Here is a 13,815-nt window from a genome sequence, read left to right as displayed (position 1 = left end):
GTTCCATCACTCCCCAAAGCTCTCTAATGCTCTTACATAGTCAACACCTGCCATCCCACAGCCCCTGGCAACCCCTGGGCTGTTTTGTTTTCTGTCCCTATAGTTTTGCCTTTTCCAGAATGTCATGTAGTGTATTGTATAGTAGTTTATTCCTTTTTATCACTGAGTGGTGGTCCATTGTATGAATGTAACGCAGGTTGCTTATCCATTCACCCATTTAAGGATGTTTTGCTTGGGTTTTGGTGATCATGAATAAAACTGCTATAATCTTTCTTGTACAAGTTTTTGTGTGAACATAAGTTTTCTCAGTCAAAATTTCGACAGGCAATTCCTGTAATTACTACCCAAACAAACAAACAACCCCAAAAAAACATTCAAGTGTGGGATGACTATTTCAAGCAGCCTCTCTTGAGTACAGAGTATACACAGTGGAGGTTAAAAGAGGTTTTTAAGGATATAAAATTTGATAACGTTGGAAGGCTTTTCCCAAGGAAGAGGATAATTCTTAAGACTGGAAATCAGAAGTAATATAAAGAAATAAATTGGCCTCACAGTGATTTAACTGAACAGTCCTCAATTTACAAACTCTAGATTCACATATGTCTTAAATATATAAAACGGTATGAGGGGAAGTAAACTCAGGGTTTGAGTTCCTGGGCTTTGTTGGAAGAACTAGTTTTTGTTTAGTGATTCAGAAGATGTGGGGAGAGCCTTACAAGTACGCAGTTGTATCTCCTGTAGATAAAGGAATACAATGACAGTTTCTATTAAGCAGCAGTGAATGAACAGAATTATTACAGTTAATGATATCTCATTTGGCACTTGTGAGTAATAAGACCTTTCGCATACAATATACAACCTCGTTATGAGGCAGATATTCCTACTCTCATCTTACTGATAAGAAGCTACTCAGAGAGGCTCTGTCACATTTCCAAGTTTACAGAGCGGAAGGATTAGGACCCTGGCATTTTCGACTTCCAATGTCCCTTATCTTATTCCACGTTATGAAGTAAGCCCTAAGCTTGTAACTGCATCCATCCTGAGAGAGAGGGGCCTGAGGTTTTGCTGGCAAGTGCTCCTGGCAAATGCTGTGATTTATCAGATCACACTAAGCGGTAGAGCAAAGTAGTCCCACTTTTTACCACCTCCTACCTGGATGAACCTCGATCTTTAAAACTGCCAGAAAAGTTTCTGGCGTGAGTTTCTCTTTCTTTTACCCCCAGTTTTATTGAGGCATAATTGACATGTAATATTGTATTAGTTTTAGGCGTTCCTTTTGTTTTTTAAATTGCTTTCAGATTTAACTCCTCTGCTTCTTAAAGCAGAACTCCCAGCCCAGGTGCGCACTCAACTTCCTCATTTTTGTCAATAGAAAACAGGCCCAGAGATGTGTAATATCTGTGGAGCCTCAGGAAAAAGTCCGAGATCTGTGTCGCCCGACATGTCCCAATTTCCGTGCTGCGAGAACTGACTACCTGTGGGCAGTTTGCAAAGACTCCAAGCTGTCAGGGAAAGGGGCCCTGAAGTTGAGTAACCTGAGCTTCGACCTGTCCTCTCCCCCATTCCCCAAAACTTAACCAGCGAATGCCCAAACCCAAGGCCTCTGGGGGGCTTGCTCCTCGACCCTGCGCCTCTGACAGTTCGACGGGGAACGAGCAGAACTCGATTCCCCGGGTCCCACCGCTCCTCCCGACACCCACCCGCGGCCCTTTCACTTCCTGCGCGTTCCAGGCGGCGCCAGGCCCGCCCCACCACGCCTCCCGGGGAGGCCGTCGCCCGGCGAGCTCCTCCCCGAGTAGCAGCGGGAGCGGCCACTCCCTGAGCGCCAAGCCGGGCTGGGCCGGGGTCTCTGCTCTTTCTCCCTGCACGCCGCGGGCCCCTCGAAGCCAGGCGGTGGCCGTCGCGCGGGTCCTCGACGCTCCCGGCAGTCTTCGTCCCCGTTACTCCCCTGGGCTGCGCCGCCCCGCGCCTCCGGGACCATGCTACGCTGGCTGCGGGGCTTCATGCCGCTCGCGGCGGCCTGCCAGGACGCGGAGCCGCGGACGCGCTACGAGACCCTCTTCCAGAGGCTGGACCACAACAAGGACGGCGTGGTGGACATCGGCGAGCTGCAGGAGGGGCTCAAGAGCCTGGGCATCCCCCTGGGCCAGGACGCCGAGGAGGTGGGTCGCTGCGGGGCGCGGCTGGAGGGCCGGGAGGGCTGCGGAGATTCTGGGCGCCGGCTGCAGGAAGGCGGAGCTGTGGCTTCCAGCCCGCGAAGGGGTTCCGAAGCTCGGGAATGGGGAGCGAGGCCAGTTACCTCCGGAGCGGATGCGCGTCAACACCTGAAAGCCTACTGGTATTTTTCCGAATGAAATTAGTGCGGTGAACACGGTGACCCACTGTAACAACTTAAAAAACGCTGTTCCATAGTACCTTTGGTTTGAATGCATCCCGGGTCCTTCACCTGCCTTTTTGCAAAATTTAATCAAAAAAATTTTTGTTTAGCTCTCAGCTTTTGCAAGCATTTAATCAAGGTTTTGTTTGTTCGGCTTTGTTTTGTTTTGTTTTAAGCTCTCAGACTTAAGTGGGCCCCACGTTCTTAAAAAGGCTCACACTTTGCATCTCTTAGGAGCTGCTTTGTTATACACCAGCTAGTTTTGTCTAGTGTTTCAGAACTTTTGAAAACCAATCCTGTGTATGTTTCCTCCAACTTCCTGTTGAGGAGAGGCAACATTCCATGGTTTAAGACCTTCCTTAATGTCCTAAGTACATAAATTGATCTAAAGGGTTGGCGGGTCGCTGAGCAGTTTCAACTTCTCTGAGTCATTTTTAATTGTGTCTCAGAAGTTCAGCCCCTTTGGCAGGGTGGAGATACTTGGAACCTCTCCAACCCCTCTGAAACATAAGAGGTTCCTATCCTGAAAGGGAAGGTGATTAAACTCTTAAGAGCCAGCAACTGTTTCACAGTTATATTTTAAGCTGCTCATTCAGTGCCTTTAGTAGTTACAGGTCCCTTTAGTTTATTTACTATGTCTTATTTAGTCAGATTTAGTAAGTTACAATTTTTAGAAAACTGTCTATTTTGACCAAGGTTCATAATATTCACTTAGGATTTTTTAAAAAGTTCTGACTATATGCCCTTTCATTTCTGATATCGAGCTCCATCCCCCCACTTCAATCTTGCCAAAGATTTGTCTATTTTATTTATACGTTGAAAGAATCAACTTTTGGTACTTTTTGCTGATGGTCTCTTTTCAGTTTTTTCTTATTAATTTCTGTGTATTTCCTTTTATTTTGGGTTTACTCATTTGCTCTTTTTCTAATTTTTTTAGTTGAATGCTTGCTTCCTTAATTTTGAGCTACAATATCCCTTTAATCACTTTTTTTCTTTAAATTCTTTAAATTCAATTAGCCAACATCATTAGTTTTTGTTATGGTGTTCAATGATTCATTAGTTGCATATAACACACAGTGCTTATCACATCACGTGCCCTCCTTAATTCCCATCACCCAGTTACCCATTCCCCACTTACCTCCCCCCTTTAATCGTTTCTTTAGCTGCATCCCACAAGTTTGTATTTTCGTTTAGTTCCAAGTATTTTCTAATTTCCAATGTGATTTCATCTTTGACTCAGGAATTATTTAAATGTGTCCTTTAAATTTCCAAAGACTTCCTTTTTCAGTTGGTTCTTTGAATATATGAATAAAATACACAAGCCTCTGGCAAGGTTGATTAAGAAAATACGAACTCAAAATCAGGAATAAAAAATGTGTTTAATTTTCCAAAATTTATATGTGAACAAATCATAAAGTAAGTTGTATAAAATCATGTGTATGCAAACATACCATAGGATGGCATATATTTATCACTGTCATATATATGTATTTTATACATAAGCATAAAATGTATTTTATACATACATATATACATATATAATATCACTTCCTGTGCTTTTGTTAGATGTTATTAACTAATCCCAGCACTCCTGACTGGTACCTTCTTCAGTAAAAGGTTACTAATGGTTATTTATGGATGGTAGGAGTTAAATTACTTTTTTACTTCTTTACAATTTTTGTATTATTTCAATTTTTAAAAATAATTGTATATTATTATGATTAGGGGAAAAAAGAGGTTTTTGTTTTCATTTTTGTTTTGTTTTTATAAATATCACCTCCTCTGAGATGAGTCTTTCCAGACCACCCTCTATGGAAGAGTTGATCACACCCTACTATGTGTAGGTCCTTGGTCTCACATGTCACTACTATTATAATTTTCAGAAGGTGTTATTTTTATTGACTGTGCCCTCCACTAAGACCAAGCATCTCGAAGATGAGCGTCATGTCTTAGTCATTTAAGCACAGTAGTACAAAAAGATTTAGGGCTGTGATTTGAAACAGCCTAAATAAGGCAGTGGCTCGTTTGAGATAATTATAGGAAAAAAGAGATAAAATTTAATTGTAAAGCAGTTATTAGTGCTTGTATTTCCAGCATGTATAGGACAAGATGACCAAAAATCCTCCTACTGCAAGATATCAAGAAATGCTGGATAAAATAAGATAAGCATTTTTTAATGAAAACTTTTTTTTAAGAGCAATTTTAAGTTTGAGAAGAAGGTACAGAGATTTCCCATATACTGTCTGCCCTTGCATATCACGTACACAGCCTTCCCTACTGTCAACATCACTCAACCAAATGGTACTTTTTTTAAACCAAGGGTGAACCTACACTGACACATCATTATCACCCAAAGCCCATAGTTTACCTGAGGATTCACTCGTGATGTTGTATATTCTCTGGGTTTGGACAAATGTGTAATGACATGTATCCATCATTATAATATCATACAGAAGATTTTCACTGCCCTAAAAATCCTGTGCTCTGCCTATTCATCCCTGCTCCCACTGCTGATCTTTTTATTGGCTCCATAGTTTTGCCAGATAAAACATCTTTTTACATGCATAATAAGAAAAAGCTAATCAAACTGTCTGGGTTTAAATCTTGGTTCTGCTGCTTACTAGTTAACTCTGGACAATTTTCTTTTACTCTCTTTTTTTAACTGAAGCATAGTTGACACACAGCATCACATTCGTTTCAGGTGTACAACATAGTGATTCAACATCCCTGTAGGTTCTGCTCTGCTCACCACGAGTGTAGGTCCCATCTGTCGCCATACAACGCTGTTATAATACCTTTGACTGTATTCCCTGTGCTGGGCCTTTTATCCCTGTGACTTATTCATTCCATAACTGGAAGCCTGTACCTCCCACTCCCGTCACTCGTTTTGCCTGTATCCCCACCCCTCTCTGCACAATTTTCTTAATCTCTCTAGCCCCAGTTTCCTCATCGGTGGCAGAGGCAACACTAGTACCTGTCTCAGAGGGTTATTGTGGAGAATAAATGAATTAAAATATGTAAAGTACTTAGAAAAATGCCTGGTAACCTAATAAAGAACTCTTTGCAAGTTGGGTGGTGAGTGAGCCAGCTTCCAAATCCCATGTTACCACCTCTTTTTTTTTAAAGATTTTATTTATTTGAGAGAGAAAGAATGAGAGAGAGAGAGCGAATGAGAGGGGCAGAGTCAGAGGGAGAAGCAGACTCCCCGCTGAGCAGGGAGCCTGATGCGGGACTCGATCCTGGGACTCCAGGATCATGACCTGAGCCGAAGGCAGTCGCTTAACCAACTGAGACACCCAGGCGCCCCACGTGTTACCACCTCTTGCGTTGGACCACTCTTGGTACTGTCAGTTCTGGTCTTCTGAGGGGCAGAAACCAAGATGGGATTGGGGGTGCAAAAGATTTATTGGGAGAGATGCTTGTGAAGGGTAAGGGAGAGGGAAAAAAGGAGTGAGTTGAGGTCTTAAGACCATGATACAGATTTAACCCCTGTTAGAAGAGTTCAAGAAGGAATGATTTGGGAAGAACCTCAGACCAAAGCGCAGTTCTTAGAAAGTCTCAACTAAGCCAATGGGGGGGGTCCCTGGGGGAAATGTTATCAGTTAGTGGAGTCCTATGTCGTTGGCTGCCCCGTGCTGGTACCCTGCTGCGACTAGTCGTTGGCTGGAACAGCCCAGGACAAGCATGGACTTGGTGTGAGTGCTGCGGGCACAAAGGTGTGCCGCGGCAGGCAGCCTGTCGTTTGGCCCGGCTCCCACAGCAGGTTCTTTCAAAGGGCCTTCTGATCTAGCCACCTCTCCCTCGTGCAACACAGATCTGTGTCTCTCTATCAGCTTGGGGAGTGCTTCCTCATTGTGCTCTGCCTCTCTTTCTCAGGGAGGCCAGAGGGACAAACTACTGTCCCCATTGCTTCAGTTAGTCACCGCTGGTACTCCTAATTTCCCTTTTGGGCTGTCTGCTTTAAATTCCACTCAAACTCCGCTGTAATCTCTGCAGGTCCTCGTGACTTCTGGTGGTGTGCCCCAAACCTTCATTTGTGAGGGGTCAGAGCTTTGCAAGCCAGTGTTGTTGCGTGTGCCCGTTCGCAGTGATAACTGTGCAGACAGCATGTGCGGTGTCCACATGGGTCCCCTGAGTCCATTCCTATTCCTCTCTGTCTCCATTGCGTAAAAGCAGCCCTGTCTCCTGCTGATCGAGGTCAGCGTATACCTACTAAGACGGAGACTTCTTGCCTGTTGGTCCCTGGACACAAGGAATTCCAAGTGTCCAGGTGGCAGTTATAGCTTGTAGTTCACTGGGACCCTTGCTGTATTCCCTGGCAAGAGTATGTCCTGTTTGGGGACCACAGACTAGCCCTACAGAGCCCAGAGTTGTGGGAGTAGGAAGCAAAAAGTCCCAGTGGGTCACTCGGAAGGCTAGTAAGTGGGACCGCTCTTGCTTCTGCCTCTTGGTTCCTGGACTCATGTATTCTTCCTGCTGGGGGCACAGAACTCTACAGAGGTCTCTCATTTAGTGCATATACTGCATCCTGAAGGCCGGCAATTCATTTTTGCCAAATATTGTTTCCTTGGTGGTGCTTCTGTTATGGTTTCTGTAGGCCATTCTAGCATCCTGTGAGGATGGCTGCTTCTGGATGGTATGGTGTATGGTATGGCCAGTGGATCTCTTGGTCATGGGCCCACTTCCACACCTTTTACTATGAAGCAGACTCCCTGGTCAGATGCTATATTGTGTGGGGATTTCATGCCCGTGGATCAGGCATTCCATTAGCCCCCAGATAGTGGTGCTGTCTAAGCCTTTGTGGGCAGGAAAGGGAAACCCCTACCTAGAAGAGGTATCTATTCCTGTGGGGGTGAGCCAGTGCCCCTTACCAAATAGGAGGCCTCAACATAACCGACTTTTCACCTAGTGACTGGTTGGTCTTCTTGAAGAATAGTGTCATATCGGGGGCAGACAGGGGCCAGGTCATGAAAGACATTTTGGGCCCACTGAGTGGTTTGGATTTCATATGAGTAATGGGAGCCTTGAGAAGTTTTAAGTAAGAGAGGGACACAGGCAGACTTAAGTTTTGGGAAGATCACTCTGGTGGCTGTATGGGAAATAGATGGAGGAAGAAAGGGCTATGAGGCAAGCCTGGGTAACAGTAGCCAACCAAATACTTGGAATTAGGATTACGTGGTCAGTCTTCATGGGGGAAAATTTCAGAGGCATAGGTCAAGGGTTTGCATAATGTCAAGGATTAGGGAGATTGTCTACTTGAGTACCTAGAAATGAGAACTATGAGGTGACTCTTCAAGGGAAAGTTTCAAGATAATAGTTTGCATGTAAGACAGATACCCAGCTTGAAGAGAAATCCTTCTAAATTTCCATCTGATTTTATCTCCTTTCCATGTTTCCAAGCTTTTGTAATGAATTTAGCATTGAGAAGAGGGCAAATGTCCATTTAAGTTCCTTCAGACCTTAAATGGAAAGAATATAGAACATAAAAGTGGAGTGTAGAAAATGGGCATAAGGGATACAATAGCTAACCATTATTAAGTGTTCCAAGACTACCCAGGGAAAAGACTTCAAAGCAAGTTCTGCTTTTTAGAGTATTTTCTATTTTATGTTCACCCTCCTCCTCCTCCTTAATGTTTGTTTTTTGTCAAAGGCCACATTAAAACATTCTCAAAGACAGTCATTTGAGGTACTCTAAGGAACAGGTTTTAGAACATTAAAGAATAGAGGAAATAATCTGAATTTTAATTTACTCAAATGAAAATTGTGAGGAAAATAAACTGATGAAGAGTCAACAGTTTTAGCTGGAAGTATGCTTATTTTGTTTCAATTTAGGCTTGGAAGAATTTGGAACAGCGAAGGCCAAAAAAACCCAAAAACCAAAAAACAAAAAATTTCCCAGATGTAGAATTAAGGCAGTAAAATGAAAAAAGTGGATCTTGCCCAGTAGGATTTTACAGATATTTTTTTCCTTCTCCAATCTTGGCATCATTTTAGTTGCGCCTCTTTTATTAGTATGTGGAGGAGAAAGGGGGACAGGTTTTGTAGAGCATGAAGGTATTCCTGTGTCCGAGTTCAGCGCTGGCTGACTTGACAAACGTGTTCAGTTAGCCTGGTAGATTACAGGCAGTTTTAAAACTAAGCTGTTTGCCATATCTGTCATGTGCACAAACTCTTACTGTAACTTTCTTAGGAGAGATTTATCATCATAAGGGGCCCAGGACTCTGAAAACAGAGGATTGCTGAGAGCAAAAAGGGAAGCATCTTGGCCAATGAGTTCCATACTTGGTGTGACTGTGTAGCCTGAGTCAAGTCATTTAAACTTTGGTTTACTTCCCTTATTCTTAAAATGCATGTATCTTCCATGACTCCTGGACAGAGCTTTTATCAAGACCCCCATGTGACTGGATATGAAAGTTGATGTAAAAAAGGCTTTAAAATGTGATGTCACAGTTACTAGATGATGGGCTCCTTGAGGACCGTCTGTCCCCATCGATATTGAGTGTATGCTGAACGATTAGGTAATGTCTGACAAGTGGTTGGACTGGACAACCTGATTTGAGGGCTCCTCCACCTCTGATATTCTACGGCTGTTTTGATTCTCTGTCTTTAAGTTTTCTATTTGCAACTACAGATGGAATAGGGTCACATACAAAAACAGTAGCTTAGGGGCACCGGGGTGGCTCATTCGGTTAAGCGTCTGCCTTCGGCTCAGGTCATGATCCCAGGGTCCTGGGATTGAGCCGCACATCAGGGAGCCCGCTTCTCCCTCTGCCCCTCCCTTTGCCCCTTTCCCTGCTCATGCTTTCTTTCTCTCTCTTTCAAATAAATAAATAAAATCTAAAAGAAAAATACACAAAACAGTAGCTTAGCAAATGTGTATTGCTTTGAATGGAATTTCTTTTCAGGGTTTCACTCCATAGCATAATTCCTCTGTTAACAGGAGGGATTTATTTTATTAGCATTTTCGTTGTTAGAAACTTTATTACTAAAGGAAATGCGATAGAGAAGTCATAGAGGTACATTTTAAGGCATCATAGCAGGGAGATTATGGTATAAGAAAAACAATGAATTCCAAATACATTTATGTCAAATGTTCTAAAATATATAACATCTGTACCTTTTGTGTTTTCTCCTTATATTCTAAAATCTGATGTTATCCTTCTTTGAGACTTTTTATTTTGGAAAGAATGAAAAAAATGGAAGAGTTCTTTTGTAAGGCATAAAATACCCTTTTCACCTACCTGTTAGTCTCCTTCCGAAATCCCAACATTCTGTTTCCCCATCTGGGCCACAGCCATAGACATTTGTCTCTTTATTTTCTTTTCTCTGCTTGGCATTGCTCTCACTCCTTCTTTTCTGCCTGGTCAGTTATTACCCATTTGTTTAAGGCTTCAGCCTTAAACCTTCAGCCTTTACCCTAGCACAGTCAGAATTATTTTTTTTAATCAACATTCCAGTTAAGATGTTTAGAAATAAATAAGCTCCCACAAGGCAACATACTGTAAGGGTGCTGCTTGACTCCTTTTGACCAGTCTGAGTTAAAATATGCTATCTTTTTAAGGGTCACGTAGCATCCACTGAGAAGTCTATGAGGATCTATGAAAACAACAAGAGGATTTGCTGAGAAAGTTTGATGCCTCACTCTGAAATGTAGACCATCGTTTCTACTTCATTCATTGCTGCAATGTGTGTAGTGGTTATTCTCATGAGCTGTGGACTCAGACCAGGGTACAAATGTTTTCACCATTTGCTACACTTGTGACTTTGAGTGAACTATTTAATGCTTGGAAACCTCAAATGTAACCTAGGAATGGTAAGAGCTACACAGTAGTACAAATATTAAATTCATTCAGTTAATATTTTTGAATAGTTCCAGACACTGTTCAATGAACTGGGGATATAGTAGTGAACAAGACAGATAGGGTCCCTCAACTGTGTCCTCACAACTTTCTGTAGAGGAGGTCTGTTTGTGTTGGATGGGTAGGTGGGGGTAATTATAAGCAAGTAAGGAACGGGATAATTTTTAAAAGTGGAAAAGAATTGTTGAATACAACAAAAATAGTTGCCTTTTTATTAGATGAGACTATCGACTCTGTTTTGCCCTTCATATCCCTTGTGTAAAATTCTGTCTGTTTTCCTTATTACTATGGCCATGACTTCTGTTTTCTCTCCTTGAGCCACTGGACTCTTGTGCCCTGTCTGGATGACTCTTTGTGGCTACATGCCTTCTCTGCAGTGCACAGGGCCCCTGTGGATTGTACAGTTCTCTTGTATGGGAGAATTCATTCTTGATTGGGACACAGCACATCTTGTGAAACATCATTAGATGTCTGCCACTGCTCAATTGCTCTGGGGTGGGGGGAAGTGTTTATTGCAAACAGTGGTATTTAGTGGTACTAAGTACTAACTGTGGTGCAACCTCCTTCTAAAGGCAAACCTGTGGGTATTTCACAGACACGTGACAGGCCTCTGTATGTTGTCAGTGCTTGACAGGTTGAGTGAATAGAGCAAGAGCTAACAGATAATGGCCCGATTAAATTTTCTTTGTGAATTTTTAAAAAATAATTTATTTTCTTGGAGCAATTTTAGGTTCACAGCAAAATGAAGAGGAAGTTACAGAGATTTCCCATAGACTCCCTGCTCCCACACATGAATAGCCTCCCCCATTTTCAGCATCCCCCACCAGAGTGGTACATTTGTTACAATTGATAAACCTACAGTGACATATCATCATCTCCCAAAGTCCAAAGCTCACCATAGGGTTCACTTTTGGTGGTGTTCTCTGGGTTTGGACAAATGTATAATGACATGTATGCATCTTTATAGTATCATACAGAGTATTTTCACTGCCCTAAAAAAATCCCCTGTGCTCTTCCTATCCATTCTTCCACCCTCTCCCCCCAACTCCCTGGCAACCACTGATCTTTTTTAATGTGTTCGTAATTTTGCCTTTTCCAGAATGTCATATGGCTAGAATCATATAGTATGTAGCCTTTTCAGATTAACTTCTTTCACTTAGTAATATATAATATACATTTAAGTTTCCTCTGTCTTTTCATGGCTTGATACTTCATTTCTTTTTAGCACTGAATAATATTCCATTATCTGGATGTGCCGCAGTTTACTTATCCATCAGCTACCGAAGGCCATCTTGGTTGTTTCCAAGCTTTGGCAATTATGAAAAAAGCTGCTCTAAACATCTGTGTGGAGGATTTTGTGTGGACATAAGTTTTCAGCTCTTTTGGGTGGACACCAGGGAACATGGTTGCTGGATCGTACAGTAAGGGTGTATTTAGTTTCGTAAGAAACTGCCCAACTGTCTTCCAATGTGGCTGTGCCATAGTGCATTCCCACCAGCAATGAATGAGAGTTCCCATTGTTCCACATGAAGTTTAATATTCAACTTTTTAAAGAGTACACGTTTAGGAAAAGAAATTACAGAAAAAGTGGAATTTTTACTGTGAAACTACACTTAACACATTTTCAGTGGAGCAGGTGAGGGACCTTAGGTATGTGTAGAGGGAGGCCAGAGCCCTCAGTGGCTTTGGAGAGTGGGATTAAGAAGAAGCTACAGACATTGTTTATGAATACCTCCTGATTTCTCTCTGTGATCCTAGCTGACTTAACTTCTGCCCATTTTGAGATTATCCTCCTGAGTGTGCTGCCAACATCTGTAAGGACTGAGCTGGGACCCTGGTGGTTAGAGTAGCCTTGCTCTGGAGTGACCACAGATGCTGGGTGAAGATAAGGAAATGGGTGTGGGAGTTGGGGGTGGGTAGAATCACAGAAGGAGAGGTCCAAGTGGGCAGATTTTTATTAGGTCCCTAATTCCTAACCTCCACACTATTAAGTACTTAAACCTTAGAAGAAGGCTTCTAAGAAGGTGTGATAAAACGACTAAAACGTTGGACTTCACCACCAGTCAATTTGGCCCCACAGTCCGTGTCCCAACACTCTCCCACCCACTTGTCTCTAAAAAGAAGCTCTACCTTTAGAGACAGTCCTGTGCAAAGGTCTTTCTGGAAGTTTTGGGGGAAGGACAGGAGTTGTCCCCTCTAGGTTCCTCCTGGAGTGGGGTGAAAGCCTGGGCGTCTCATCCGCTGGCGCAGGAGTGCAGCCCAAGCGCTGAGGCCTCCATGTCTGGGTCAGGCCCTCAGTGGTCGCAACCGAGGCTCTGGGCAGAGGCCAGGCCCTCGTGGCGCACGGATGCACCTCGTGCCTCTGTGCTGGAGACATTGCGATGGTCCCTCCCCTTCCTGTGCTTTATCTCGCAGAAGGAGCCTGGGGGTTGGGGGGGACATTGCTATCGTAGGTCCCTGCTAACTGGATGTGTGGTGGGCAGGGTCGCCTTCCTCCCTCTCACTTCCACCTCTGGGAGGCTCCTGGGGGCCACAGCGTGGATCACCCCTGCTGCCAGAGACATCCCAAATGGATGTCCTCTATGAAGAACTCTTTTGGCACCTGGACCATAATGAGGATGGGACCCTGGATATCCTTGAGTTTCAGGAAGGCCTGCAGGATACAGGGGTCCTTGAATTCCTGGAGGAAGGGCAGGTGGGCCTCAGTGGGGCTGTGGTAGGAGAGATGTGGGGGCTGGGAGCCCCGAAGACGCCTTGGGCAGAGATGGGGAAAGCCAAATTGACACCTTACCCAGCTTCCCCTGGGGACCCACTAGCTTTCAGGTTGGTTACCAACATTTTACCATTTGAAGAATAACAACACAGCTAATACTTTTCTCAAGCATTTTTCTTATTTCCCCTGGCTCTCATAAAACTCCCAAATTCAAATTGCGCTGAACATGTTGGCTACCACCTTGTTTTGGGGGGTCACCTTGTTCAATGTACTCACCTGTTATTAGTAGCCTGGATGGGCATCTAGGCCAATGAAGCTCCCTCCCCACTTTGGGGAACTGGGATAATCACTATATGTGTTATGTGTTTGGGAGTGGGGGGGGGGGGTTGTAGTTGGAAATGGTCTAATATTATCTTTTGGTTTCTGTTCCTGGAAGGAGGGCATTCAGTCTGGTGGCTTGTACCCTGGGGGTCTCGCCAGTTCTGACCTTTCCTCCAAGCATGCCTTCATCAGCACACTTGTAAAGACTGAGCTCGGCATTTTATCCTCTGGGAATCCCTATTTTTCCCAGCCTAGATCACAGAATGAGTCTCAGCGTGTAATGCCTGATGCATATTTCTATCACTGTATTTCCAAGTTATTTTCTGTTTGGAAATTCTTAATATAATTACTTTCCAATTATATTTGCTCTTTGGATGTTTACAGCAGCAGACTGGGTGGGAGATTCGGGAGAGCAAAGACTGTTGAATGCATTTCAGATCATCGGTACTTTGTGCTCAGGAATCTCTTGGCTGAGCTCTGTCATGTTAAGATTAAGTAAAACTCTTCTTACTGGCTGTGGGTACTTTGGGAGTCTTTACTTTCAT

At 43.6% G+C, this 13,815-nt stretch overlaps 1 protein-coding gene across 2 annotated transcripts in view; it reads left to right on the top strand.

Annotated features, from left to right (window-relative positions):
- The first annotated feature begins 1,795 nt into the window (after positions 1–1,795).
- The window catches only part of LOC113934432 (calcium-binding mitochondrial carrier protein SCaMC-1), a 49,541-nt gene continuing 37,521 nt past the window's right edge, over positions 1,796–13,815 (top strand). The window contains exon 1 of one of the 2 annotated variants that reach the window (XM_027615418.2): positions 1,796–2,162. In XM_027615418.2, the coding sequence (XP_027471219.1) occupies positions 1,980–2,162 (183 nt within the window). In that variant the 5' untranslated portion in view covers positions 1,796–1,979. Of the gene's footprint in view, positions 2,163–10,142; positions 10,191–13,815 lie in introns of those variants that run through there. The other variant, XM_027615424.2, reaches the window with a different exon arrangement.

This window comes from Zalophus californianus, chromosome 4, assembly GCF_009762305.2.
Source record: "Zalophus californianus isolate mZalCal1 chromosome 4, mZalCal1.pri.v2, whole genome shotgun sequence".
Taxonomy (NCBI): domain Eukaryota; kingdom Metazoa; phylum Chordata; class Mammalia; order Carnivora; family Otariidae; genus Zalophus; species Zalophus californianus.
This window is presented reverse-complemented; position numbering and strand designations above follow the sequence as displayed.